The following is a 27,254-nucleotide window of genomic DNA, read 5'->3' as shown; positions in this document are numbered from 1 at the left end:
CCCACTGACGTATGTCCGAACAAATTGCTCTATCGCAAAAAGTTAAAGTCAAATGCGATTTTTGTTTTCGCCGTGAGTGACCCGAGACATTGAGGTAGGCCGTGTGCGATCGTGGTATTGGTACGATAAAAAACGTGGTTATAAGAGCGAGTTAAGAATTGTGTTTGTGATGAAAAGATTGCTGACTCATTCAGGCATTTAACATGGAGTTTTATGACACATTATGATGGTACACCTGCCGCTTTCAGGGCTGTAGTTCACGTACTGTATGTATCTGGGCTATGGTTGTGACATTGGGTGAAAGAGGACGAGTGTGGCTACAAAATTACCGAAACCCATGCGTGTAAAGGGAATATTTTGGCCGTGAGGACGATTTGTTAGGAGAATTTTGGTATAGTCTTCACATTGGCTTCTCACTCTGATCCGCTCTCTCTCTGGGCGTGCGACACTCTGAGTCGAGAATATTGCTCAGACCACACACACTTTGAACTGCGATAGCGGGCAAACCGTGCAACGTATTCGTTGCAATTCTTTTTTTACCCCAAAAAAGAATTGAGTTTATATGATGTTCCAATTCAGAGCTATGTGGACTTTTAGCTGGATAGGTCAGATTGATCATGACTGACCATGCTATTTATAGATGGCAAAATATCTACAGTGGTACATGTGAGAAACTTTTTATTTTATTTTAATTGAACTAGACAACTCACCCTTTAAAATGAGATATTGCATGGCTATGTACGCCCAGCAGAAAAAAAGTTATTTAGAAAATAAAACTTTAACCGGGCATAACTTTTTTTGTTGTCCTAGAAACACTTCCCAGTGTAAATGCAGGCTCTTTTAAATGGCTTCCAACACAAAAACTAAACATTTTATCAACTCAGTTCATTTTTTTCCTGGAAGCAGACAAGTCAAGCTTTCTCTGAAGGTCTTTCGTTGTCACACATTCACAACAGAGAATTTTCAATAAATCATTCAAAAACGGGATTATGCCATAGAGAAGTCTACCTACTATATAGAAATCCTTGAAACTCTCAAAGAGTTAACATTAAGGAAGTATTTAGACAGGTACATGGGTATCTTGGTGGTGTATCGAATCTTGTGGACCAGACCCATTGAAAGATGCTGTACTCTGTCGTCGACCCTAAGCCATTCCAGCCTGTCAAAGTGGGCAGGGGTGAGGTGGGTTCAGGGGGGTGAGGCCAAGTAGGAGCCTGACCAGTTTGTTTTGGGAGGTCTGGAGCCTTGTTTTAAGGGCCTTTGAGGTGCTGTGGTACCAAGAGGTGCATGCATAGTCCAATAAACGTTGTACGAGGGCTCCTGTTAAGGTCTTCAAGGTGTTTTTGTTGACCAGTGAAGAGATCCTGTAAAGGAATCTTGTTCTTTGATTTACCTTTTTGATAATGTTGGTGGCCATTTTATCACCGGAAAGATTAGCCTCCAGGATGGAACCTATAGGTAATTTCATCTTTTTGTGTGATAATATTGTCACCCACTCTAACCAAGAAGCCATCTGTCTTGCTGAGATTACTATTTGATCCGAACAGAATGGATTCAGTTTTTCCCAGGTGTAAGGCTAGTTTGTTATCAGCGAGCCAGGTGCAGATTCTACCGAGTTCAGAGCTGAGGGTCTTTTCAACCTGCAGTTTGTTCCTGTCTGAGACCAGCAGTGCTGAGTCATCTGCGAACAGGAACAAGTTGCAGTCACAAGCTGATGTCATGTCGTTTACATATATTAGGAATATATTAGGATTCTACCGAGTTCAGAGCTGAGCTGAAGGCCTTTTCAAGCTGCAGGTTGTCAAAGGTGCAAACGTAGTTTGTAAATGAGCAGGATTTGTACTCTGTCCACTGTAATGTTAACACATACATCTTAGTCAATCAGATTTTTGTCTCCACCAGGCCAAAGGCTGGGGAGAGAGTATGTTTTGCACTCCGTCCGTGTGTGTGTTCGTCCGTCCGTCGGACTTGAGTCATGTGCTCAAGTCGGATCTGTCCGATATTTCATATTCCATCCTAATTGGCTATAATTAGCTTTAAAAGTTTGCAAGATTGGCCCGTTTTGACAAAAAGCCTCAAATCATGAACGCAGCATGCAATTTACGTGACATCTTTCACGCACTTTCTTACTAGGCTGAGGATTATATCCCACCTTTTTCACATTGGCCTGTTATAGCGCCACCAGGAGGCCACAACCTGACCTGGCTTGGTGGAGACCTGTGCCCCGAGGGGCACTTTCTAGTTTAATTATTTCTTCGACTTCTCCTGGTGCGAGTCGAGTTGTGGTTACTGTCCTATTGTGTTGTGGTGCACACACCATTGAAATGTAACCCTAACACACCATTGAAATGTAACCCTAACACACACCATTGTAACACACCTTAACACGGTATTGGTTTGTTGTTCCTCACCACACTCCTTGAAACCAAAGTGCTTCCAAACACACACCCCACTCACACACTTGGAATCCTGAATTAAAAAATGTAAATGTTGGAGAGTTGGGCTAACACCACTAGTTCAGTCAGACAACTCACGAATAGATTTAACCAATATTTATTAGAGAATGAGAATACAAGTGTGCATACAATATTAGACATGGCGTTCGGCTCTGCTGCATTTTCTCCCTGCTCGGCGCGATTAAACACCATCATAAAACATTAAGAGCAGGGAGATAGATATACAATAAAACCCCCATGGGGAGCATAAATAACAGAGCCCACCAGTGGTGCTGGGGTGGTGGTGGGAGCAAACATCAAATAACAACCTAGGACAAATAAAGAGGATAGAGCACGGAGGTGCCCCGCAGGAGCCCTGGCCGCACCTCCGTGCTCTATCTTTATTTGTCCTAGATAACAACCAGGAACCATATGCAGAGGAAGGCAGGAAGAGCATGCAGACTGGTGAGCTTAAGTAGCCCGCCCAATAGGTCAGCTGACTGCCACATCAGCGAATGACATGTGGGACTTGCACACGCTTATACACCCACATAGTAATGCAGCATGTTAACCCCTTGAGTATAGTATGCACCTTGAGCATGGCATGAACCCCCTCGAGTATGTCTGCCTGAACTAACCCCGCAGGCTACGCATCATTAGTCTGGCAGCCAACAGGCTTCTTTTGTTTAAAGCGGGAAATTTATATATTTTTTTACATACATTTTACATACATTCATGAGTCGACTTGCTGACCGGCTGACGGTAATGAGCAATTGTTTTTTATAGGAGGATATATGTGGCAAGGATTCTGAATCCATTCAATCCGCTAAAACACTCCTTGGGCTAAAAACGGCAATAGCCACTTGTCCAAATGTGCCCAAGATGTGCTGACCTCATTACATTTATGATGACGGCTATGGCCGTTTTTAGCCCAATGAGTGTTTTTTGTGCAAAACTAATGCTTGGAATGGATTCAGAATCATGACAACCCCCTAGTTTGACACATCACATGCTACTTAAAACTTAGTCCACCATTGCCGGCGTAGATCAACGGCAATTGGTCTTTTATAGTGCTTTTGATTGATCAAGTCATAATGCTATGCATCGGGTTGCTCATTGTCGTTTCTTTGCTGCTGGTTTTCTTCGAAAAATAGTCCAAAGTTGTTGTTTTAGTCCAATCCGCCCAACGTTCAGATCTAAATAGTGATTTCTGATCGCATTGCGCAAGCCATATTACCGCTTGTGGTGAAAACTAAGACATGTCGGCTGCTGCTCGTAAAACTTGTTGCTCCTCCTCTCGTTGTATTGGGCTGTGTGGGCCGGATGTAGTTGGCGCTTATTCACAGATATTGCCGTAATTTCACATGGACACCAAAGGGGCGATGAAAGTGTTAACATTATGGTAATTGTTAGGGTCTGGCCGAGCCTCGGGCCGACCCAGTTAGGGTAGGGCAGGGCCGGGGTTTGATTCTGTTACTTTCATTCGCCTGTATCCCCTATTCCTTGTCCCAGATGGCATTTTTGGTCCAAACAAGGTTTATTCCACGGCCCAGACGCTGTGATGCGCCTCCATTGTTTTTTAGCAGCACCCGTGGTAAACATGGAATGATGATGCATTGTCACACACCCTAACACTTCCGGTCTGGGTTTTTTGCTCTTCAAAATAAGAGTTAAACAGGGAAAAATGCTGGCGTGAATTATATCACAAGTTATCAAATGCTGGCGGCCTAAGCGTTAAAGCATAATGAAATGTTGACATCTTGCCATATATAGGTAGGTCACATATAAGACCTTATCAAATAAATTGCTCAATACCGACAGCCGGTCAGCAAGTGGACTCATTAATTTAAGTATATAGGCAATATTTTAGGCCAATAAAAACACATTTCCCACTCCCCACCCCTGACTGCCGGACTATAGGTCTCCAGTTATTAAAGTCCTTCCTTATTCACTTGATTTCAGACCGGAGTCCAGACTGCAGGTGAAGACGAACTCTCCAGACTCATAATAACTACAATACCCATGATGCATCACTCCCAGGTGAAGATGAACTCTCCAGACTCAGCCAGGGACGTTTCTATTAAACAGGAAGCTGAATACGTTTCTATTAAACAGGAAGCTGAAGACCAGCCACACCTCAGTAAGTTTCATGTGAAAGAAAATATTGTTCCTGAAGAAACAATGTATTTTTCAGAACAGTAATCTTTCAGAACAGTAATAACCTGTGGTTAGTAACGGTTTAGTCAATCTTATCTTGGTAGGTAATAGCTCATTTTGTACATGGAACATGGAAGAAGTATGGATTTAAATTTTAGGAATCCAGTGTTGACCATCATGTTATGTTTCTGCTCCTAGACATCCTGCACATGGTTGTGTGTAAAGTGGAGGTTTCTCCTGAACAGGAGAGGAGCCCCAGTCTGCTCCAGGAGGAACCAGAGCCTCCACACATTAAAGAGGAAAAGGAGGAGCTTAAAAAAGGAACAGGAGGAACTAATTCAAAGACCAGAGTGACCTGTTGGGTCAACGTTGACATTACTAGCAGGTGAAGAAGAAAATGATGATGATGAAGTAGAAGAACACATATCTTCCCACTGCTCTGAGATTGAAGTTGAACTTGAATCTGACACTGAAGTCACTGAAGACAGTGATGATTGGGAGGAGACCAGTGAAGACGATGATGACGAATGGCGTGACAAGAGTTTCAGTGACTCAGGTTCCTTGAAGAAGCACCAGCGTGTCCACACTGGAGAAAAACCTTTTAACTGTGAACATTGTGACAAGAGTTTCATTCAGTCAGGTAACCTAAAGCAACACCTTTGTGTCCACACTGGAGAAAAGCCTTTCCAATGTAAACATTGTGACAAGAGTTTCAGTGTTCAAGTGCCCTAAAGACCCACCTTCGTGTCCATACTGGAGAAATACCTTTCCAATGTAAACATTGTGACAAGAGTTTCCGTGTGTCAGGTGAACTGAACAGACACCTGGGGCCTGTTCCACGAAACTTGGATTAACTAATCCAGGATTTAGGCCAAAACCAGGCTTTTTAAATCCTGGTCTTTACAGCCTGGTTTATTCTGTTCCACTAAAGCCAAGCGAGGCTTAGAATTGGCGGATTTATCGAGCCAGGATCATAAAGCCTGGCTGAATGCAGAGCCTGGCTTTTTGTTTCTAGACCCATTCGATGGAACACAGATTTACTGATCCTTCTTCTTCATGGGGTATTATGGCAGTTTGCATCATTAATAGTTGCATTACTGCCCCCTTCTGTATATCTCAGTATCATTACTAATCTATTCAAGACTTACTGATACAAGGACTTAAGCTTCTAAAATAAATACTGCTGCTGTAATTAAAGAGAGAACATACTCTCAACAGTGGATAGACTGAATGATTAACTACCCCAAAAATATAGTTTACATTTTACCACTACTATTAACTTAAAACAGAATTCTTAATATTGTAAGCATAATGATATTGTCGCATTGTGATATTTGGCCATAACTTCCTCCTCTGAGGGAGCTACCTTTGGGGAAGGGGGTTGTTGTCCAGACAGGGGCCAGACTGGTGAACTGTGGGTAATGGGTTCAATAGTGGGTGAAACGTTACAATGGTAATATGTTGTAAAACAATGAGTAATGGTAATATTTAGTGGTTTTCACTTTTACAAAAAAACAAATATATATATATAATATCATATCATATCATATCATATCATATAATATAATAATTCTTCTTAACCGTGCACTTGCACGACAGCAAACCTATTCTGGGGAACATTCACCAAAAGCAGCTGATCTACAAGCTCACAAGCTGTCATGATGTTGTAGAGCCTATATATTTTGTTTTTTTGATTTTATATAGTGCTTAAATTAGTCCTTTAATGCAGACCGATAAAAATAAGGCAACATAAACCTATAATAATTGAAGTGTGGAAAACATCATTGGTTTGTGATCAGTTTGACTGCTTAATGAACAGTAAAGACATCAGGATTAGGTTAAACCTGGCTGTTAGCCTGGTCCGGAGCAGGCTAAGTCCAAAGCATTAGTTTCCATGGTAACTAATGTAGCATCACTTTCATGAAACCGAATCAAGCCTCAACATATCCAGGTTAACTGGTTAAATTAATCTGGCAAGATTAACCAGTTTTCATGAAACCGGTTAATCGCTGATCCAGGATATATTAAACCAGGATATCTGTTAAATCCCGGCTTAATCTCTAATCCAAGTTTCGTGGAACGGGCCCCAGTATGTCGAGACTGGAGAAAAGAGTTTATTTGACTCATCTCTCCTGAAGCGACACCTTCGTGTCCACACTGGAGAAAAACCTTTCCAATGTAAATATTGTAACAAAGGTTTCAGACATTCAAGTTCCCTTTGGTCACACCTTCGTGTCCACACTGGAGAAAAACCTTTCCAATGTCAACATTGTGACAAGAGTATCAGTGATTCAGGTAATTTGAAGACACACCTTTGTGTCCACACTGGATAAAAACCATTTAACTGTAAGCATTGTAACACAAGTTTTACTACAGTACAATCCCTGAAAACACACGAGCATGTCCACACTGGAGAAAAACCTTTCCAATGTAAACATTGTGACAAGAGTTTCAGTCGCTTAGATGACATGAACAGACACCAGTATTACAATTTACAATTTAGGCATTTAGCAGACGCTCTTAATCCAGAGCGATTTACATTAAGCAATAACAAAAGCATGGCATACATCACATATATAAAAAAGTAGTTATAATGAATCATGCGTAAACTAAGAACGTAACAGTGGAGTATCTATGTAAACTATACATACTATACTATATACTATATTATACATGTGTACTATAAAGTGCTATGACTACATAAAATGCAATTCTAGAGCTGTCTACGTAACAAGCTATAAGTCTGTTTAAAATACTATCTAAGTCTACATAATGTGCTATCTAAGGGGCTAGGCTAGGGCAAGTGCTACGGGCCATGGTGGAGTCTGAAGAGGTGAGTTTTCAGACTACGGCGGAAGATTGGGAGTGAGGCTGCAGTTCTGACTGTGATGGGAAGTGCATTCCATAGTTTTGGAGCCAGAAGGGAGAAGAGTTTGGGACGTGTGGAGCGTTGTCCCGGCGTTTTTAGTGAAGGTACCTCCAGCTTCCCTGCGTTGGCTGATCTGAGTGCGCGGGAGGGTTTGTAGGGCACGATCATACTTGTGAGATATGGGGGAGCCATGCCTTTGGTTGCTTTGAATGCCAGCATCAGAGTTTTGTATTCTGTGCGGGCAGCGACCGGGAGCCAATGGAGGGAGCGGAGAAGGGGGGACACGTGTGAGAATTTTGTCTGGTTGAAGACCAAGCGGGCTGCGGCATTTTGGATCAGTTGGAGGGGCTTTAGTGCACATGCCGGTAGGCCAGTAAGGAGGGAGTTACAATAGTCAAGTTTTGACAAGACTGTTGTCTGGATTAGGAGCTGGGCTGACTCCTGGGTGAGGAACGGTCTAATTTGTCCTATGTTGTAGAGTGTAAACCTACAGGATCGAGTGACAGCTGTGATGTGTGTTTTGAACGAGAGCTGACTGTCCAGGACAAAACCAAGGTTCCTGGCTGTCGGGACAGACTTTACCAGGGCGTTGTCTACGGAGATAGTTAGCTCCCGCATAGGGCAGGACTTAGCTGGGAAGAACAGAAGCTCAGTCTTGTCTGGGTTCAGCTTGAGGTGGTTGGAAGACATCCACTGTGAGATGTCAGCCAGGCATGCAGTGATGCGCTCTTCTACCTGGGTGGCAGAGGGGGGGAAGAATAGAAACAGTTGTGTGTCATCGGCATAGCAGTGATAGGATATATTGTGAGCAGAGATGATGGTGCCAAGGGATTTAGTGTACAGTGAGAAGAGGAGGGGATCAAGTACAGATCCCTGTGGGACCCCAGTTTGGAGGGTGCGGGGGGTGATAGCAAACCTTTCCAAGAAACCTGGTAAGTCCGGTCAGAGAGGTAGGAGGAGAACCACTTCAGCGCCGTCCCGCCGATGCCTAGATCAGCTACGGTGTCTAGGAGCAGCTGGTTCACTGTGTCAAATGCCGCCGATAGGTCTAGGAGAATCAGGACTGCAGAATGGGAAGCAGCCTGGGCAGCATGTAGTGCTTCTGTGACTGTGAGGAGTGCAGTTTCCGTGGAGTGTGCCTTCTTGAATCCTGACTGGTTGGGATCCAGCAGGTTGTTCTGTGAGAGATGGAGAGAAAGCTGGTTAGAGACAACACGTTCAAGGGTTTTGGAAAGAAAGGAAAGGAGTGATACCGGTCTGTAGTTCTTGACATCTGAGGGGTCAAGAGTTGGTTTTTTGAGGAGTGGTGATACCCTGGCTGACTTGAAGGCAGATGGGACGCAGCCTGAGGTTACTGAGGTGTTGATGATGGAGGCGATGAAGGGGAGCAGGTCAGGTGCGATGGTCTGGAAGATTGGAGACGGGACGGGGTCGAGAGGACAGGTGGTAGGTCTAGTGGATGTGACTAGTTTCAGGACCTCGTCTGGGGATAGAGGAGAGAAGGAGGACATGCATGGTATGTTATGGTTAGCATTGGTTGAGTCGAGTGCTTCTTTATGGGGGAGGGGGGTAAAGGAGCTACTGATATCATCAACCTTCTTTTCGAAGTAGGTGGCAAAGGCCTCCGTGGTGAGGGATGAGGGTTGAGTGGGGGAGGGGGTTTAAGGAGGGAGGAGAAAGTGGAGAAGAGTTTCCTTGGGTTAGAAGTGCAGGATTGGATTTTGGTAGAAGGAGATTTTAGCAGTGGTTAGTGAGAGGGAGAAGGCAGAGAGGAGTGAGTGAAAGTGGGAGAGATCATCTGGTAGCTTTGTCTTGTGCCACTTCCTTTCAGCTGCCCTGAGAGGTGTTCGTTCAGATCTGAGGGTTTCAGATAACCAGGGGGCCGGTGGGGATGAGCGAGCTGGCCTGGTCGAGAGAGGGCAGTGTTGGTCAAATGCAGATGAGATAGAGGAGAGGAAGGATGTGGTTGCGGAGTCGGGTGAGAGAGAGGGTAAGGACTCCAGGGAGGGTAGAGAGGAGAGAATAGAGGATGATAGGGAGGAGGGGTTTAGGGACTTGAGATTGCGTCGGGTGGTGATGGTCGGAGGGTGAGTAGGTTTAGGTGGGAGAGTAGAGAGAGAGAGGGAGAAGGTTATGAAGTGGTGGTCAGACCTAATTAAGGGGGTAACAGAGAGTGTGGAGGGGGAGCAGGCTGTGCAGAACACGAGGTCCAAAACATTACCAGCCTTGTGAGTGGGAGGGGAGGGAGAAAGGGAGAGGTCAAACGAGGATAGGAGGGACGTAACGGGAAGATACTTCTCTGCCGTAGGTAGGTTAAAGTCACCCAGTAGAATCAGGGGGGTGCCATCCTCCGGAAACAAGCTGATCAGAGAGTCTAGTTCTTCCAGGAAGTTCCCAAGGGTTCCTGGGGGGCGATAGAGCACAATGAGGGTGAGGGGGACTGGTTGTGATATTGAGATAGCATGAAATTCACATGTGGAGAGAGAAAGGTGAGAGAGATTTAAGACACGGAAATTCCATTTCGGGGACATGAGTATCCCTGTGAATTTGTGTTGTAACGATTAAATAATTGAATTAACTGTTACTCTTTTTTAAATCATGGGATAGTGACTGATCTCCTTCGTCACAATTGATTTATGCTGAATGACAGGAATAGCAATAGACATTAGACAGCAAACACACTCAGTAAGAACACAGCGAAGTTGTGATGAAGTTATTAGAGCTTTTATCTCCTCAAAGGAGAAGTAATAATACAGCCAGGTATAAACACCAACAAAATCAGATGAATGAAATCAAAGTAATGAAACCCAGTGGAATCGAATGTCCTCGATTCGCGCCCGCACGCACGCACGCACGCACGTACGTACGTACGTCCGCTAAATAGTTTAATAGATAGGTCTGTAAGAAAAGAGTAATTCAAGTCTGCTTCTCGCGCACGCGCCCGCACGCTCCTATTGTTCCCTATCGTTCCGTGAATCCAAACGGCTCCAAACCGCGTCCCAGAACAAACGAAAAGTGAAACGTCAATCCAAAAACGTTACTCCAAAAGTTATCCAAAAAGTAAAGGGCTCCCCAGCAGCGACGTAATCCAAAACAATGAATCCAACGGCAAAAACAACAGTAGATCCCCACGGGGTATAAAATAAAATATAAACGGTCTCACCAAGTCTTTTCTCTTGTGTAGTACAGCGCTGCAGTGTGGACTTAGCTATTTTCCACCTATAGCGTCCGAGTAGAGTATATTATTAAATAAATAATTGATCAAACTGATCCAGGTCTCCCATGGACTTCCTGGATGGTTTGCCTCTCGTGTTCCTCTCTCTCGCGGGCCGGCCACCAACGCCTACTTTACGTGCGTCAGACAGTCTCGGACCCGTCAATCAAAACAATCCCCTCAAATCATAACATAGGCTTTCAAAACACCCCTTAAACAATAACAAAATAAAACATATTAGGACATTACCCTTAAAGGATGGCGTTAATTAAGGACCATTCTATAATATCTCTGACATACACTTTTAAATGCCATAAATAAAATAAATCCTTTTTTAACATATGTGGCAGCGCTACATAGAGAAACAGAGAGGGTGGCGGCGGTAGCAGTGATTTAAGAGTGGATGCTGCTGCATGTCTACAGGTTATGACTCCATAATCCAAGACAGACAGGAACACATGGAAACTTTCTTTTTTTTACCCCATGGTGTGAATGCAATGGTGTTTTAGCAAGTTACCCGAATTATTTAAACTTGGGTCACACCGTTTAAAGTGGACATCTTTTTTATGGTCCTGTGGACACGAAGGTGGCTCTTCAGATGACTTGAACTGTTGAAACTCTTGTCACAATGTTTACATTGGAAAGGTTTTTCTCCAGTGTGGACATGAAGGTGTCTCTTCAGATCACTTGAATTAATGAAACTCTTGTCACAATGTTTACATTGGAAAGGTTTTTCTCCAGTATGGATACGCTGGTGTTTCTTCAGGTGAGATGACTCCCTGAAACTCTTGTTACACTGGTTACAGTGGAAAGGTTTTTCTCCAGTGTGGACACAAAGGTGTGAATTCAGATTACTTGAAACGTTGAAACTCTTGTCACAATGTTTTCAGTGGAAAGGTTTTTCTCCAGTGTGGACAAGGGACAAGGAGATAAACAGCTCCACAGCTGTTTAAACTTTGAATCTCTGCACACACACACAGGTAGAGGAACACACTGTTATTTTTGCACTTATTCTATTCTAACCCCTTAAAACTGTCTCTTTCATTCTCACTCCTTTTGTATCACTCTGCCTTTCTGTGTTTTTTGTTATATCTTGTTTCTGTTTGTCTGCATTGTTTTTATACCGTCTCTGCTAATATTCTGTCATCTTGTATTTCTCTGTTTGTCTTTTGATCTGAATTTGTAATCAGCCATCAGGCCGAATCAAACAGACCACTCACTGAGTGCTCTACTTGAGTCCCTCTGCTGGCTAGATCAAGGCTTTAATTAAAGCCTCAAGGAGTATATATCTGCTCTCAGATCACTGACTCACTCACTCACGTTCACAGAGACAAGGAGATAAAAAGCTCCACAGCTGTTTAAACTTTGAATCTCTGCACACACACACACACAGGTAGAGGAACACACTGTTATTTTTGCACTTATTCTAACCTCTTAAAACTGTCTCTTTCATTCTCACTCCCTTTGTATCACTCTGCCTTTCTGTGTTTTTTGTTATAGCTTGTTTCTGTTTGTCTGCATTGTTTTTATACCCTATCTGCTAATATTCTGTCATCTTGTATTTTCTCTGTTTGACTTTCTTACTCTGTGGGTACTTTAAGTCCTGGGGGGAGTGACTCTTTTGATCTGAATTTGTAATCAGGCAGAATCAAACAGACCACTCACTGAGTGCTCTACTTGAGTCCCTCTGCTGGCTAGATCAAGGCTTTAATTAAAGCCTCAAGGAGTATATATCTGCTCTCAGATCACTGACTCACTCACTCACGGTCGCAGAGACAAGGAGATAAACAGCTCCACAGCTGTTTAAACTTTGAATCTCTGCACACACACACACACACACAGGTAGAGGAACACACTGTTATTTTTGCACTTATTCTATTCTAACCCCTACAAACTATCCAGTAAAGCTACCCCTCTACTCTTCAACCATCTCTGCTGTTGGTTCTTTTACTTCCTCCCTGTCTTCCATACATACTGCCCTGTTAGTACACTTCTTCTTCTTCTTCTTCTTCTTCTTCTTCTTCTTCTTATTATTATTATTACGTGTTTATTTTTTTATTTCTTATTTTTGTGTACTATGTGTTTTCCCACCATCCCTATCCTGCCCTTTTCATGTCGCCCTAGACACTACTTCCCCCGCCACAGAAATTCCTCAAATCTCATATACCCAGCTCGCTCACCCAGTCACCACATTGTGGTGGAGGGAGGCCTTTGGAACTGCCACGCAGCTACCAAAGAGGAAATGCCTGAATTTATCTCGGCCCACGCCACCCTCAAGTCTCTGCATTTCCTTGCTCTAACCGAAACGTGGATTACCCCTGATAACACTGCTACCCCCGCCACCCTCTCTGTTTCTCTATGTAGCGCTGCCACATATGTTAAAAAAGGATTTATTTTATTTATGGCATTTAAAAGTGTATGTCAGAGATATTGTAATTAACGCCATCCTTTAAGGGTAATGTCCTAATACGTTTTATTTTGTTATTGTTTAAGGGGTGTTTTGAAAGCCTATGTTATGATTTGAGGGGATTGTTTTGATTGACGGGTCCGAGACTGTCTGACGCACGTAAAGTAGGCGTTGGTGGCCGGCCCGCGAGAGAGAGGAACACGAGAGGCAAACCATCCAGGAAGTCCATGGGAGACCTGGATCAGTTTGATCAATTATTTATTTAATAATATACTCTACTCGGACGCTATAGGTGGAAAATAGCTAAGTCCACACTGCAGCGCTGTACTACACAAGAGAAAAGACTTGGTGAGACCGTTTATATTTAATTTTATACCCCGCGAGGATCTACTGTTGTTTTTGCCGTTGGATTCATTGTTTTGGATTACGTCGCTGCTGGGGAGCCCTTTACTTTTTGGATAACTTTTGGAGTAACGTTTTTGGATTGACGTTTCACTTTTCGTTTGTTCTGGGACGCGGTTTGGAGCCGTTTGGATTCACGGAACGATAAGGAACAATAGGAGCGTGCGGGCGGGTGCGCGAGAAGCAGACTTTAATTACTCTTTTCTTACAGACCTATCTATTAAACTATTTAGCGGACGTACGTGCGTGCGTGCGTGCGTGCGGGCGCGAATCGAGGACATTCGATTCCACTGGGTTTCATTACTTTGATTTCATTCATCTGATTTTGTTGGTGTTTATACCTGGCTTGTATTATTACTTCTCCTTTGAGTAGATAAAAGCTCTAATAACTTCATCACAACTTCGCTGTGTTCTTACTGAGTGTGTTTGCTGTCTAATGTCTATTGCTATTCCTGTCATTCAGCATAAATCAATTGTGACGAAGGAGATCAGTCACTATCCCGTGATTTAAAAAAGAGTAACAGTTCATTTAATTATTTAATCGTTACAACACAAATTCACAGGGATACTCATGTCCCCGAAATGGAATTTCCGTGTCTTAAATCTCTCTCACCTTTCTCTCTCCACATGTGAATTTCATGCTATCTCAATATCACAACCAGTCCCCCTCACCCTCATTGTGCTCTATCGCCCCCCAGGAACCCTTGGGAACTTCCTGGAAGAACTAGACTCTCTGATCAGCTTGTTTCCGGAGGATGGCACCCCCCTGATTCTACTGGGTGACTTTAACCTACCTACGGCAGAGAAGTATCTTCCCGTTACGTCCCTCCTATCCTCGTTTGACCTCTCCCTTTCTCCCTCCCCTCCCACTCACAAGGCTGGTAATGTTTTGGACCTCGTGTTCTGCAGAGCCTGCTCCCCCTCCACACTCTCTGTTACCCCCTTAATTAGGTCTGACCACCACTTCATAACCTTCTCCCTCTCTCTCTCTACTCTCCCACCTAAACCTACTCACCCTCCGACAATCACCACCCGACGCAATCTCAAGTCCCTAAACCCCTCCTCCCTATCATCCTCTATTCTCTCCTCTCTACCCTCCCTGGAGTCCTTCCCCTCTCTCTCACCCGACTCCGCAACCACATCCTTCCTCTCCTCTATCTCATCTGCATTTGACCAACACTGCCCTCTCTCGACCAGGCCAGCTCGCTCATCCCCACCGGCCCCCTGGTTATCTGAAACCCTCACATACCATGCATGTCCTCCTTCTCTCCTCTATCCCCAGACGAGGTCCTGAAACTAGTCACATCCACTAGACCTACCACCTGTCCTCTCGACCCCGTCCCGTCTCCAATCTTCCAGACCATCGCACCTGACCTGCTCCCCTTCATCGCCTCCATCATCAACACCTCAGTAACCTCAGGCTGCGTCCCATCTGCCTTCAAGTCAGCCAGGGTATCACCACTCCTCAAAAAACCAACTCTTGACCCCTCAGATGTCAAGAACTACAGACCGGTATCACTCCTTTCCTTTCTTTCCAAAACCCTTGAACGTGTTGTCTCTAACCAGCTTTCTCTCCATCTCTCACAGAACAACCTAATGGATCCCAACCAGTCAGGATTCAAGAAGGCACACTCCACGGAAACTGCACTCCTCACAGTCACAGAAGCACTACATGCTGCCCAGGCTGCTTCCCATTCTGCAGTCCTGATTCTCCTAGACCTATCGGCGGCATTTGACACAGTGAACCAGCTGCTCCTAGACACCGTAGCTGATCTTGGCATCGGCGGGACGGCGCTGAAGTGGTTCTCCTCCTACCTCTCTGACCGGACTTACCAGGTTTCTTGGAAAGGTTTGCTATCACCCCCCGCACCCTCCAAACTGGGGTCCCACAGGGATCTGTACTTGGTCCCCTCCTCTTCTCACTGTACACTAAATCCCTTGGCACCATCATCTCTGCTCACAATATATCCTATCACTGCTATGCCGATGACACACAACTGTTTCTATTCTTCCCCCCCTCTGCCACCCAGGTAGAAGAGCGCATCACTGCATGCCTGGCTGACATCTCACAGTGGATGTCTTCCAACCACCTCAAGCTGAACCCAGACAAGACTGAGCTTCTGTTCTTCCCAGCTAAGTCCTGCCCTATGCGGGAGCTAACTATCTCCGTAGACAACGCCCTGGTAAAGTCTGTCACGACAACCAGGAACCTTGGTTTTGTCCTGGACAGTCAGCTCTCGTTCAAAACACACATCACAGCTGTCACTCGATCCTGTAGGTTTACACTCTACAACATAGGACAAATTAGACCGTTCCTCACCCAGGAGTCAGCCCAGCTCCTAATCCAGACAACAGTCTTGTCAAAACTTGACTATTGTAACTCCCTCCTTACTGGCCTACCGGCATGTGCACTAAAGCCCCTCCAACTGATCCAAAATGCCGCAGCCCGCTTGGTCTTCAACCAGCCAAAATTCTCACACGTCTCCCCCCTTCTCCGCTCCCTCCATTGGCTCCCGGTCGCTGCCCGCACAGAATACAAAACTCTGATGCTGGCATTCAAAGCAACCAAAGGCATGGCTCCCCCATATCTCACAAGTATGATCGTACCCTACAAACCCTCCCGCACACTCAGATCAGCCAACGCAGGGAAGCTGGAGGTACCTTCACTAAAAACGCCGGGACAACGCTCCACACGTCCCAAACTCTTCTCCCTTCCGGCTCCAAAACTATGGAATGCACTTCCCATCACAGTCAGAACTGCAGCCTCACTCCCAATCTTCCACCGTAGTCTGAAAACCCACCTCTTCAGACTCCACCATGGCCCGTAGCACTTGCCCTAGCCTAGCCCCTTAGATAGCACATTATGTAGACTTAGATAGTATTTTAAACAGACTTATAGCTTGTTACGTAGACAGCTCTAGAATTGCATTTTATGTAGTCATAGCACTTTATAGTACACATGTATAATATAGTATATAGTATAGTATGTATAGTTTACATAGATACTCCACTGTTACGTTCTTAGTTTACGCATGATTCATTATAACTACTTTTTTATATATGTGATGTATGCCATGCTTTTGTTATTGCTTAATGTAAATCGCTCTGGATTAAGAGCGTCTGCTAAATGCCTAAATTGTAAATTGTAAATTGTAATACTGGTGTCTGTTCATGTCATCTGAACGACTGAAACTCTTGTCACAATGTTTACATTGGAAAGGTTTTTCTCCAGTGTGGACATGCTGGTGTGTTTTCAGGGATTGTACTGTAGTAAAACTCGTGTTACAATGCTTACAGTTAAATGGTTTTTATCCAGTGTGGACACAAAGGTGTGTCTTCAAATTACCTGAATCACTGATACTCTTGTCACAATGTTTACATTGGAAAGGTTTTTCTCCTGTGTTGACAAAAAGGTGTCTTATCAAATTACTTGACCAACTGAAACTCTTGTCACAATGTTGACATTGGAAAGGTTTTTCTCCAGTGTGCACACGAAGGTGTCGCTTCAGGACAGATGAGTCAAAGAAACTCTTGTCACAATGTTTACATTGGAAAGGTTTTTCTCCAGTGTGGACACGAAGGTGTGACCAAAGGGAACTTGAATGTCTGAAACCTTTGTTACAATATTTACATTGGAAAGGTTTTTCTCCAGTGTGGACACGAAGGTGTCGCTTCAGGAGAGATGAGTCAAATAAACTCTTGTCACAATGTTTACATTCGAAAGGTTTTTCTCCAGTATGGACACGAAGGTGTGTCTTTAGGGCACTTGAACACTGAAACTCTTGTCACAATGTTTACATTGGAAAGGCTTTTCTCCAGTGTGGACACAAAGGTGTTGCTTTAGGTTACCTGACTGAATGAAACTCTTGTCACAATGTTCACAGTTAAAAGGTTTTTCTCCAGTGTGGACGCTGGTGGACGCTGGTGCTTCTTCAAGGAACCTGAGTCACTGAAACTCTTGTCACGCCGTTCGTCATCATCGTCTTCACTGGTCTCCTCCCAATCATCACTGTCTTCAGTGACTTCAGTGTCAGATTCAAGTTCAACTTCAATCTCAGAGCAGTGGGAAGATATGTGTTCTTCTTCTTCATCATCATCATTTTCTTCTTCACCTTTCACTGCTAGTAATGTCAACGTTGACCCAACAGGTAACTCTGGTCTTTGAATTAGTTCCTCCTGTTCCTTTTTTAAGCTCCTCCTGTTCCTTTTAATGTGTGGAGGCGCTGGTTCCTCCTGGAGCAGACTGGGGCTCCTCTCCTGTTCAGGAGAAACCTCCACTTTACACACAACCATGTGCAGGATGTCTAGGAGCAGAAACATAACATGATGGTCAACACTGGATTCCTAAAATTCATGTTCCATGTACAAAATGAGCTATTACCTACCAAGATAAGATTGACTAAACCGTTACTAACCACAGGTTATTACTGTTCTGAAAGATTTCAGCAAAATACATTGTTTCTTCAGGAACAATATTTTCTTTCACATGAAACTTACTGATAAGGTCTTATATGTGACCTACCTATATATGGCAAGATGTCAACATTTCATTATGCTTTAACGCTTAGGCCGCCAGCATTTGATAACGTGTGATATAATTCACGCCAGCATTTTTCCCTGTTTAACTCTTATTTTGAAGAGCAAAAAACCCAGACCGGAAGTTATGATCTTATGTTAGGGTGTGTGACAATGCATCATCATTCCATGTTTACCACGGGTGCTGCTAAAAAACAATGGAGGCGCATCACAGCGTCTGGGCCGTGGAATAAACCTTGTTTGGACCAAAAATGCCATCTGGGACAAGGAATAGGGGATACAGGCGAATGAAAGTAACAGAATCAAACCCCGGCCCTGCCCTACCCTAACTGGGTCGGCCCGAGGCTCGGCCAGACCCTAACAATTACCATAATGTTAACACTTTCATCGCCCCTTTGGTGTCCATGTGAAATTACGGCAATATCTGTGAATAAGCGCCAACTACTTCCGGCCCACACAGCCCAATACAACGAGAGGAGGAGCAACAAGTTTTACGAGCAGCAGCCGACATGTCTTAGTTTTCACCACAAGCGGTAATATGGCTTGCGCGATGCGATCAGAAATCACTATTTAGATCGTTGGGCGGATTAGACTAAAACAACAACTTTGGACAATTTTCGAAGAAAACCAGCAGCAAAGAAACGACAATGAGCAACCCGATGCATAGCATTATGACTTGATCAATCAAAAGCACTATAAAAGACCAATTGCCGTTGATCTACGCCGGCAATGGTGGAGTACGTTTTAAGTAGCATGTGATGTGTCAAACTAGGGGGTTGTCATGATTCTGAATCCATTCCAAGCATTAGTTTTGCACAAAAAACACTCATTGGGCTAAAAACGGCCATAGCCGTCATCATAAATGTAATGAGGTCAGCACATCTTGGGCACATTTGGACAAGTGGCTATTGCCGTTTTTAGCCCAAGGAGTGTTTTAGCGGATGGAATGGATTCAGAATCCTTGCCTTATATAGGTTGTTAATGGTATGGTCACATATATCCTCCTATAAAAAACAATTGCTCATTACCGTCAGCCGGTCAGCAAGTCGACTCATGAATGTATGTAAAATGTATGTAAAAAAATATATAAATTTCCCGCTTTAAACAAAAGAAGCCTGTTGGCTGCCAGACTAATGATGCGTAGCCTGCGGGGTTAGTTCAGGCAGACATACTCGAGGGGGTTCATGCCATGCTCAAGGCGCATACTATACTCAAGGGGTTAACATGCTGCATTACTATGTGGGTGTATAAGCGTGTGCAAGTCCCACACGTCATTCGCTGATGTGGCAGTCAGCTGACCTATTGGGCGGGCTACTTAAGCTCACCAGTCTGCATGCTCTTCCTGCCTTCCTCTGCATATGGTTCCTGGTTGTTATCTAGGACAAATAAAGAGGATAGAGCACGGAGGTGCGGCCAGGGCTCCTGCGGGGCACCTCCGTGCTCTATCCTCTTCATTTGTCCTAGGTTGTTATTTGGTGTTTGCTCCCACCACCACCCCAGCACCACCGGTGGGCTCTGTTATTTATGCTCCCCATGGGGGTTTTATTGTATATCTATCTCCCTGCTCTTAATGTATTACGATGTTGTTTAATCGCGCCGAGCAGGGAGAAAATGCAGCAGAGCCAAACGCCATGTCTAATATTGTATGCACACTTGTATTCTCATTCTCTAATAAATATTGGTTAAATCTATTCGTGAGTTGTCTGACTGAACTAGTGGTGTTAGCCCAACTCTCCAACATTTACATTTTTTAATTCAGGATTCCAAGTGTGTGAGTGGGGTGTGTGTGTGTGGAAGCACTTTGGTTTCAAGGAGTGTGGTGAGGAACAACAAACCAATACGGTGTTAAGGTGTGTTACAATGGTGTGTGTTAGGGTTACATTTCAATGGTGTGTTAGGGTTACATTTCAATGGTGTGTGCACCACAACAGGACAGTAACCACAACTCGACTCGCACCAGCAGAAGTCGAAGAAATAATTAAACTAGAAAGTGCCCCTCGGGGCACAGGTCTCCACCAAGCCAGGTCAGGTTGTGGCCTCCTGGTGGCGCTATAACAGGCCAATGTGAAAAAGGTGGGATATAATCCTCAGCCTAGTAAGAAAGTGCGTGAAAGATGTCACGTAAATTGCATGCTGCGTTCATGATTTGAGGCTTTTTGTTCAAAACGGGCCAATCTTGCAAACTTTTAAAGCTAATTATAGCCAATTAGGATGGAATATGAAATATCGGACAGATCCGACTTGAGCACATGACTCAAGTCCGACGGACGGACGGACGAACACACACACGGACGGAGTGCAAAACACTCTCTCCCCAGCCTTTGGCCTGGTGGAGACAAAAATCTGATTGACTAAGATGTATGTGTTAACATTACAGTGGACAGAGTACAAATCCTGCTCATTTACAAACTACGTTTGCACCTTTGACAACCTGCAGCTTGAAAAGGCCTTCAGCTCAGCTCTGAACTCGGTAGAATCCTAATATATTCCTAATATATGTAAACGACATGACATCAGCTTGTGACTGCAACTTGTTCCTGTTCGCAGATGACTCAGCACTGCTGGTCTCAGACAGGAACAAACTGCAGGTTGAAAAGACCCTCAGCTCTGAACTCGGTAGAATCTGCACCTGGCTCGCTGATAACAAACTAGCCTTACACCTGGGAAAAACTGAATCCATTCTGTTCGGATCAAATAGTAATCTCAGCAAGACAGATGGCTTCTTGGTTAGAGTGGGTGACAATATTATCACACGAAAAGATGAAATTACCTATAGGTTCCATCCTGGAGGCTAATCTTTCCGGTGATAAAATGGCCACCAACATTATCAAAAAGGTAAATCAAAGAACAAGATTCCTTTACAGGATCTCTTCACTGGTCAACAAAAACACCTTGAAGACCTTAACAGGAGCCCTCGTACAAGGTTTATTGGACTATGCATGCACCTCTTGGTACCACAGCACCTCAAAGGCCCTTAAAACAAGGCTCCAGACCTCCCAAAACAAACTGGTCAGGCTCCTACTTGGCCTCACCCCCCGAACCCACCTCACCCCTGCCCACTTTGACAGGCTGGAATGGCTTAGGGTCGACGACAGAGTACAGCATCTTTCAATGGGTCTGGTCCACAAGATTCGATACACCACCAAGATACCCATGTACCTGTCTAAATACTTCCTTAATGTTAACGAAGTCCACACCCACAACACCAGAGGGAGTGCAACAAGCCATGTATGAGTTGATTTACAAAATGTGTAATGAAGTGTAATGAAGTTACAGCACTGCTTTGCCCGTTAGAGTAAGCATGTTTATTTGTACATTTCAACAAGGAAGGCAGTGTGCTTTACACACACAACATCTGGGCGGGAACCCCTTTTGGTGTTTTAAGCATTATGTTATACTTTAGCTATTGAAAAATAGCAGATCTACAAGCTCGTATCGTGGCACCGAGTGCCACGCTACAAGCTTGTAGATCTGCTATTGTGGTGCAAATCTTTGAATATTCTTTCACAGCGAACGTTTTTAACTCGAATCTTTGCTCATGGGGGGTACCTGGAACAACATATTTTCAGATGGGGGTCTACATGGTTAAGAGCAATGTAAAGGGTGATGCATTCACAATAAAAGGACATTTGAATACAATCAAAACTATTGGTTTATAAAATAAAAATAATAATAAAATAAAAAGCAAACTGAATACAGACCCACTCAGTAAAAAGCAGCAGTAAACAGAAACGTCTTGGGCTTTGATTTCAAACAAAGTGTTGTAGATGTGACAGGAGTTGGGTTAGGTAGAGGTTCAGCCAGACTGTTGAACACTCATTGTTTTACTTACTTTATTTTTTAATTCAAGACATTTTTCCACACATTGTTAACAATACAAAGTATTTTATCTAGGGAGATTAAAATGCAATATTGGTATTAGCCGATGTTTTAAAATAAAAATACTACATCAAAGCTGTTTATATTCGGACATGGGCTAACATTTCAATAACTGTGAATCCCTATAGTATTTGGAATAAAATTCACTGTTTTCCAAAATGTCAGTTTGTCACTTCCCTCTTCACATTAAATAGATCCCGTGATCTTTTGTGGCCAGATGTAATTTCCTGGGGTCTAGTAGGACTATAGAAAACAATAATTAAGAAATCGCTGTACAATTTGGTAAAACAAATACATTTACCCACTTGTTCGAATGCCCCCGCCCCCTGCCAAAAAACGCTAAAAGTGTTTAAACTAAATAAAGCAGAAAATGAAAATATATATAACACTCATCTTTTACTTTCTCTAATAACCTAAAACATGAACCTTGGTTGAAAAAAACCCCAAAGTTGTCCTTTAAGGGTTTAACTAAAGATCAGGAGAATGGAGGCCTCTATTGACAGGATTGATTGATTTAATAGTTTATTAGACATGAATGTAAAACAGCAACAGAGTTCAGTCAAACACTGATTCCAAAAGGGAGAACACAAAAACAAAGTCCTGGCGGTCTTGTTTCCATTCAGGCCCCATGCAATCAATTCATAATAGCAGAACAACAAAAATCACACTTTGTGTGAAGTGAGGAGCGCTCTTATCACATCATACATCACATTCCATGCTCAGCCAATCAAATCATCACAAATGTAATTCCGGCCAATCACTTTTTTCACTTTTTCTGCCCTCACTTTTTATCCTCAATATGTACATCAACCAATCAAATCATCGCTATGGGATGATGATCAGCCAATCAAATCATCGTGTTTGTGTTCACACAAAGACAAAGCCCAATAGGAGGAGCTAGCGCCCCTCAACAATAATTCAATATCATCAAAAACAACAAAATATATCATTACAGGAAATAATAAAACACTAAATGTACAGAGTGGGAGAAAGTTAGGAGGGGCGTGGTCACCTGTTTAAAGGAGAAGTGATCATTTCCTCTCCATTGGGCCTGCTGAAAGGTGGACTTTCAGGCCTGTTTCAAAAGATGTAAGTGATCTGCATTTTTTGAGGGAAGGGGTCAGGGCATTCCATGCCTGGGTGGCCGTGCAACATGTGAATTATATAGGTTTACAAATAAAAAACTAAGACAAATTTCAAAACGATCTAAAAACAGTTACATATTGTGGGGATCTGTATGCTCACCAAGGTTTTAAAACGACTTAACACTTTTATGCCAGCATTTTCCCATTGAACTCTTATTTTGAAAAGCCACATTTCCAGACTACCGGTACTGAACATGAACTAGGAAGTCAAATGGGTGGGTGATTATGGCCACGATGATTTTAATGCTGCAATCCTGTATTATTGAGAGCACCAGCAGCAACCAGATGCTAACATAAGTAGCATTATGGCTTGATCGATCTAAAGTGCTATAAAAGCGCTGAGGGTTTTATTAAATAACGAGCTTTAATTGACGTAGATCTCAGCCAATGGCGTTCTAAGTGTTAAGGGTACCAATGTCAGTTCCAATGTCGTTTGCAGGTCATTCCATGTATTAGGGCCACAGAAGCCAAAAGCAAGTTTAGAGCTAACTTCTGGTACCTTGAATTTGGGGAAACTACTTGACCGGGTGTACTTCAGAAAAGATGATGTATTTAGGACAATCTCCAAGCATGGCTTTATACAAGAACAGGTGACAATGCAGTTTTCGTCTCTCTGTCAGGGAGGACCATCCAACCTTGTTATATAAGATACATTGGTGAGTACCATAGCTATCACCCGTAATACATCTAATCAATGAGTGATAAACAGAGTCTAGGGATTTAAGAGTGGGTGCTGCTGCATGTCTATAGATTATGTCGCCATAATCCAAGACAGACAGGAACACATAGTGGAAACCCCCATGTTGCACTCACCCCATGGTGTGAGTGCAATGGTGTCTTAGCAATTAAGGGACCAGAGTTATTTAAACTTAGGTCACACCGTTCAAAGTGGACATATTTTTATTGTCTTGTGAGAACTGAGGACAAGAAGGTGGTAACGAAGATTACTTGAATCCTTGAAACTCTTGTCACAATGTTTACATTGGAAAGGTTTTTCTCCAGTGTGGACACGAAGGTGTGTTTTCAGGGAAGATGAGACAGTAAAACTCTTGTCACAATGTTTACATTGGAAAGGTTTTTCTCCAGTGTGGACACGAAGGTGTGTTTTCAGGGAAGATGATGCAGTAAAACTCTTGTCACAATGTTTACATTGGAAAGGTTTTTCTCCAGTGTGGACATACTGGTGTGTCTTCAGGGAACGTGACTCACTGAAACTCTTGTCACAATGTTTACATTGGAAAGGTTTTTCTCCAGTGTGGACATGAAGGTGTGTCTTCAGGTGAGATGACCTACAGAAACTCTTGTCACAATGTTTACATTGGAAAGGTTTTTCTCCAGTGTGGACACGAAGGTGTGTCTTCAGGTGAGATGACCTACAGAAACTCTTGTCACAATGTTCACATTGGAAAGGTTTTTCTCCAGTGTGGACATACTGGTGTGTTTTCAGGTGAAATGACCTACTGAAACTCTTGTCACAATGTTTACATTGGAAAGGTTTTTCTCCAGTGTGGACACGGAGGTGTGTCTTCAGGAGAGATGAGGTTCTGAAACTCTTGTCACAATGTTTACATTGGAAAGGTTTTTCTTCAGTGTGGACACAAAGGTGTGTCTTCAAATTACTTGAATTGTTGAAAATCTTGCCACAATGTTTACATTGGAAAGGTTTTTCTCCAGTGTGGACATGAAGGTGTGACTTCAGATGACTTGAAATGGCGAAACTCTTGTCACAATCTTTACATTGGAAAGGTTTTTCTCCAGTGTGGACACTCAGGTGTGTTTTCAGGTGAAATGACCTACTGAAACTCTTGTCACAATGTTTACATTGGAAAGGTTTTTCTCCAGTATGGACACGAAGGTGTGTCTTTAGGGCACTTGAATGACTGAAACTCTTGTCACAATGTTTACATTGTAAAGGTTTTTCTCCAGTGTGGTCACGAAGGTGTGTCTTCAGGAGAGATGAGATTCTGAAACTCTTGTCACAATGTTTACAATGGAATGGTTTTTCTCCAGTATGGACACGAAGGTGTGTCTTTAGGGCACTTGAATGACTGAAACTCTTGTCACAATGTTTACATTGGAAAGGTTTTTCTCCAGTGTGGACACGAAGGTGTTTCTTTAGGTTACCTGACTGACTGAAACTCTTGTCACAATGTTTACATTGGAAAGGTTTTTTTCCAGTGTGGACACTCTGGTGTGTTTTCAGGGAAGATAATGCAGTAAAAATCTTGTCACAATGTTTACATTGGAAAGGTTTTTCTCCAGTATGGAATATACGGTGGTGTGTTTTCAGGTGACAAGACTGACTGAAACTCTTGTCACAATGTTTACAGTGAAAAGGTTTAACTCCTGTGTGGAAACTCTGGTGTGTTTTCAGGCCAGATGTGCATGTAAAACTCTTGTCACAATGTTTACATTGGAAAGGTTTTTGTCCAGTGTGGACATGCTGGTGTTTCTTCAGTTCATCTGACTGACTGAAACTCTTGTCACAATGTTTACAGTGAAAAGGTTTAACTCCTGTGTGGACACTCTGGTGTTTTTTCAGGTTACATGCCAAACTGGACCTCTTGTCACAATGTTTACATTGGAAAGGTTTTACTCCAGTGTGGACACGAAGGTGTGTCTTCAGGATATATGAGTCTCTGAAAAACTTGTCACAATGTTTACATTGGAAAGGTTTTTCTCCAGTGTGGACATACTGGTGTTTCTTCAGGGAACTTGATTCACTAAAACTCTTGTCACAATGTTTACATTGGAAAGGTTTTTCTCCAGTATGGACACGAAGGTGTGTCTTTAGGGCACTTGACTGACTGAAACTCTTGTCACAATGTTTACATTGGAAAGGTTTTTCTCCAGTGTGGACACGAAGGTGTTGCTTTAGGTTACCTGACTGACTGAAACTCTTGTCACAATGTTCACAGTTAAAAGATTTTTCTCCAGTGTGGACATGCTGGTGTTTCTTCAGGGAACCTGAGTCACTGAAAGTCTTGTCACGCCGTTCGTCATCATCGTCTCCACTGGTCTCCTCCCAATCATCACTGTCTTCAGTGACTTCTGTGTCAGATTCAAGTTCAACTTCAATCTCAGAGCAGTGGGAAGATATGTGTTCTTCTTCATCATCATAATTTTCTTCTTCACCTTTCACTGCTAGTAATGTCAACGTTGACCCAACAGGTTCCTCTGGTCTTTGAAGTAGTTCCTCCTGTTCCTTTTTAAGCTCCTCCTGTTCATCTTTAATGTGTGGAGGCTCTGGTTCCTCCTGGAGCAGACTTGGGCTCCTCTCCTGTTCAGGAGAAACCTCCTCTTTACACACAACCATGTGCAGGATGTCTAGGAGCAGAAACATAACATGATGGTCAACACTGGATTCCTAAAATGTAAATCCATTCTTCTTCCATGTTCCATGTACAAAATGAGCTATTACCTACCAAGATAAGATTGACTAAACCGTTACTAACTACAGGTTATTACTGTTCTGAAAGAATTTAGCAAAATACATTGTTTCTTCAGGAACAATATTTTCTTTCACATGAAACTTACTGAGGCGTGGCTGGTCTTCAGCTTCCTGTTTAATAGAAACGTCTTCAGCGTCCTGTTTAATAGAAACGTCTTCAGCTTCCTGTTTAATAGAAACGTCTTCAGCTTCATGTTTAATAGAAACGTCTTCCTGTTTAATAGAAACGTCTTCCTGTTTAATAGAAACGTCTTCAGCTTCCTGTTTAATAGAAACGTCCCTGGCTGCGTCTGGAGAGTTCATCTTCACCTGGGAGTGATGCATCATGGGTATTGTAGTTATTATGAGTCTGGAGAGTTCGTCTTCACCTGCAGTCTGGACTCCGGTCTGAAATAAAGTGAATAAGGAAGGACTTTAATAACTGGAGACCTATAGTCCGGCAGCCAGGGGTGGGGAGTGGGAAATGTGTTTTTATTGGCCTAAAATATTGCCTATATACTTAAAAATACTTAAATGAATGAGTCCACTTGCTGACCGGCTGTCGGTATTGAGCAATTTATTTTATAAGGTCTTATATGTGACCATACGATTACCTATATACGGCAAGAGGTCAACATTTCATTATGCTTTAACGCTTAGGCCGCCAGCATTTGATAACTTGTGATATAATTCACGCCAGCATTTTTCCCTGTTTAACTCTTATTTTGAAGAGCAAAAAACCCAGACCGGAAGTTATGATCTTATGTTAGGGTGTGTGAC

General features: G+C 43.2%; 1 protein-coding gene across 1 annotated transcript in view; it reads right to left on the bottom strand.

Annotated features, from left to right (window-relative positions):
- Window positions 1–23,944: 23,944 nt before the first annotated feature.
- The window catches only part of LOC306916290 (uncharacterized protein), a gene marked incomplete at its 3' end in the record, with an annotated part of 194,478 nt that continues 191,168 nt past the window's right edge, over window positions 23,945–27,254 (bottom strand). The window contains exons 3-4 of the mRNA XM_079494124.1: window positions 24,917–26,371; window positions 23,945–23,961 (exon numbers count right to left, since the gene is read on the bottom strand). Of these exons, the coding sequence (XP_079350250.1) occupies window positions 23,945–23,961; window positions 24,917–26,371 (1,472 nt within the window). The remainder of the gene's footprint in view (window positions 23,962–24,916; window positions 26,372–27,254) is intronic.

This window comes from Electrona antarctica (assembly GCF_951216825.1).
Source record: "Electrona antarctica genome assembly, chromosome: 23".
Taxonomy (NCBI): domain Eukaryota; kingdom Metazoa; phylum Chordata; class Actinopteri; order Myctophiformes; family Myctophidae; genus Electrona; species Electrona antarctica.
This window is presented reverse-complemented; position numbering and strand designations above follow the sequence as displayed.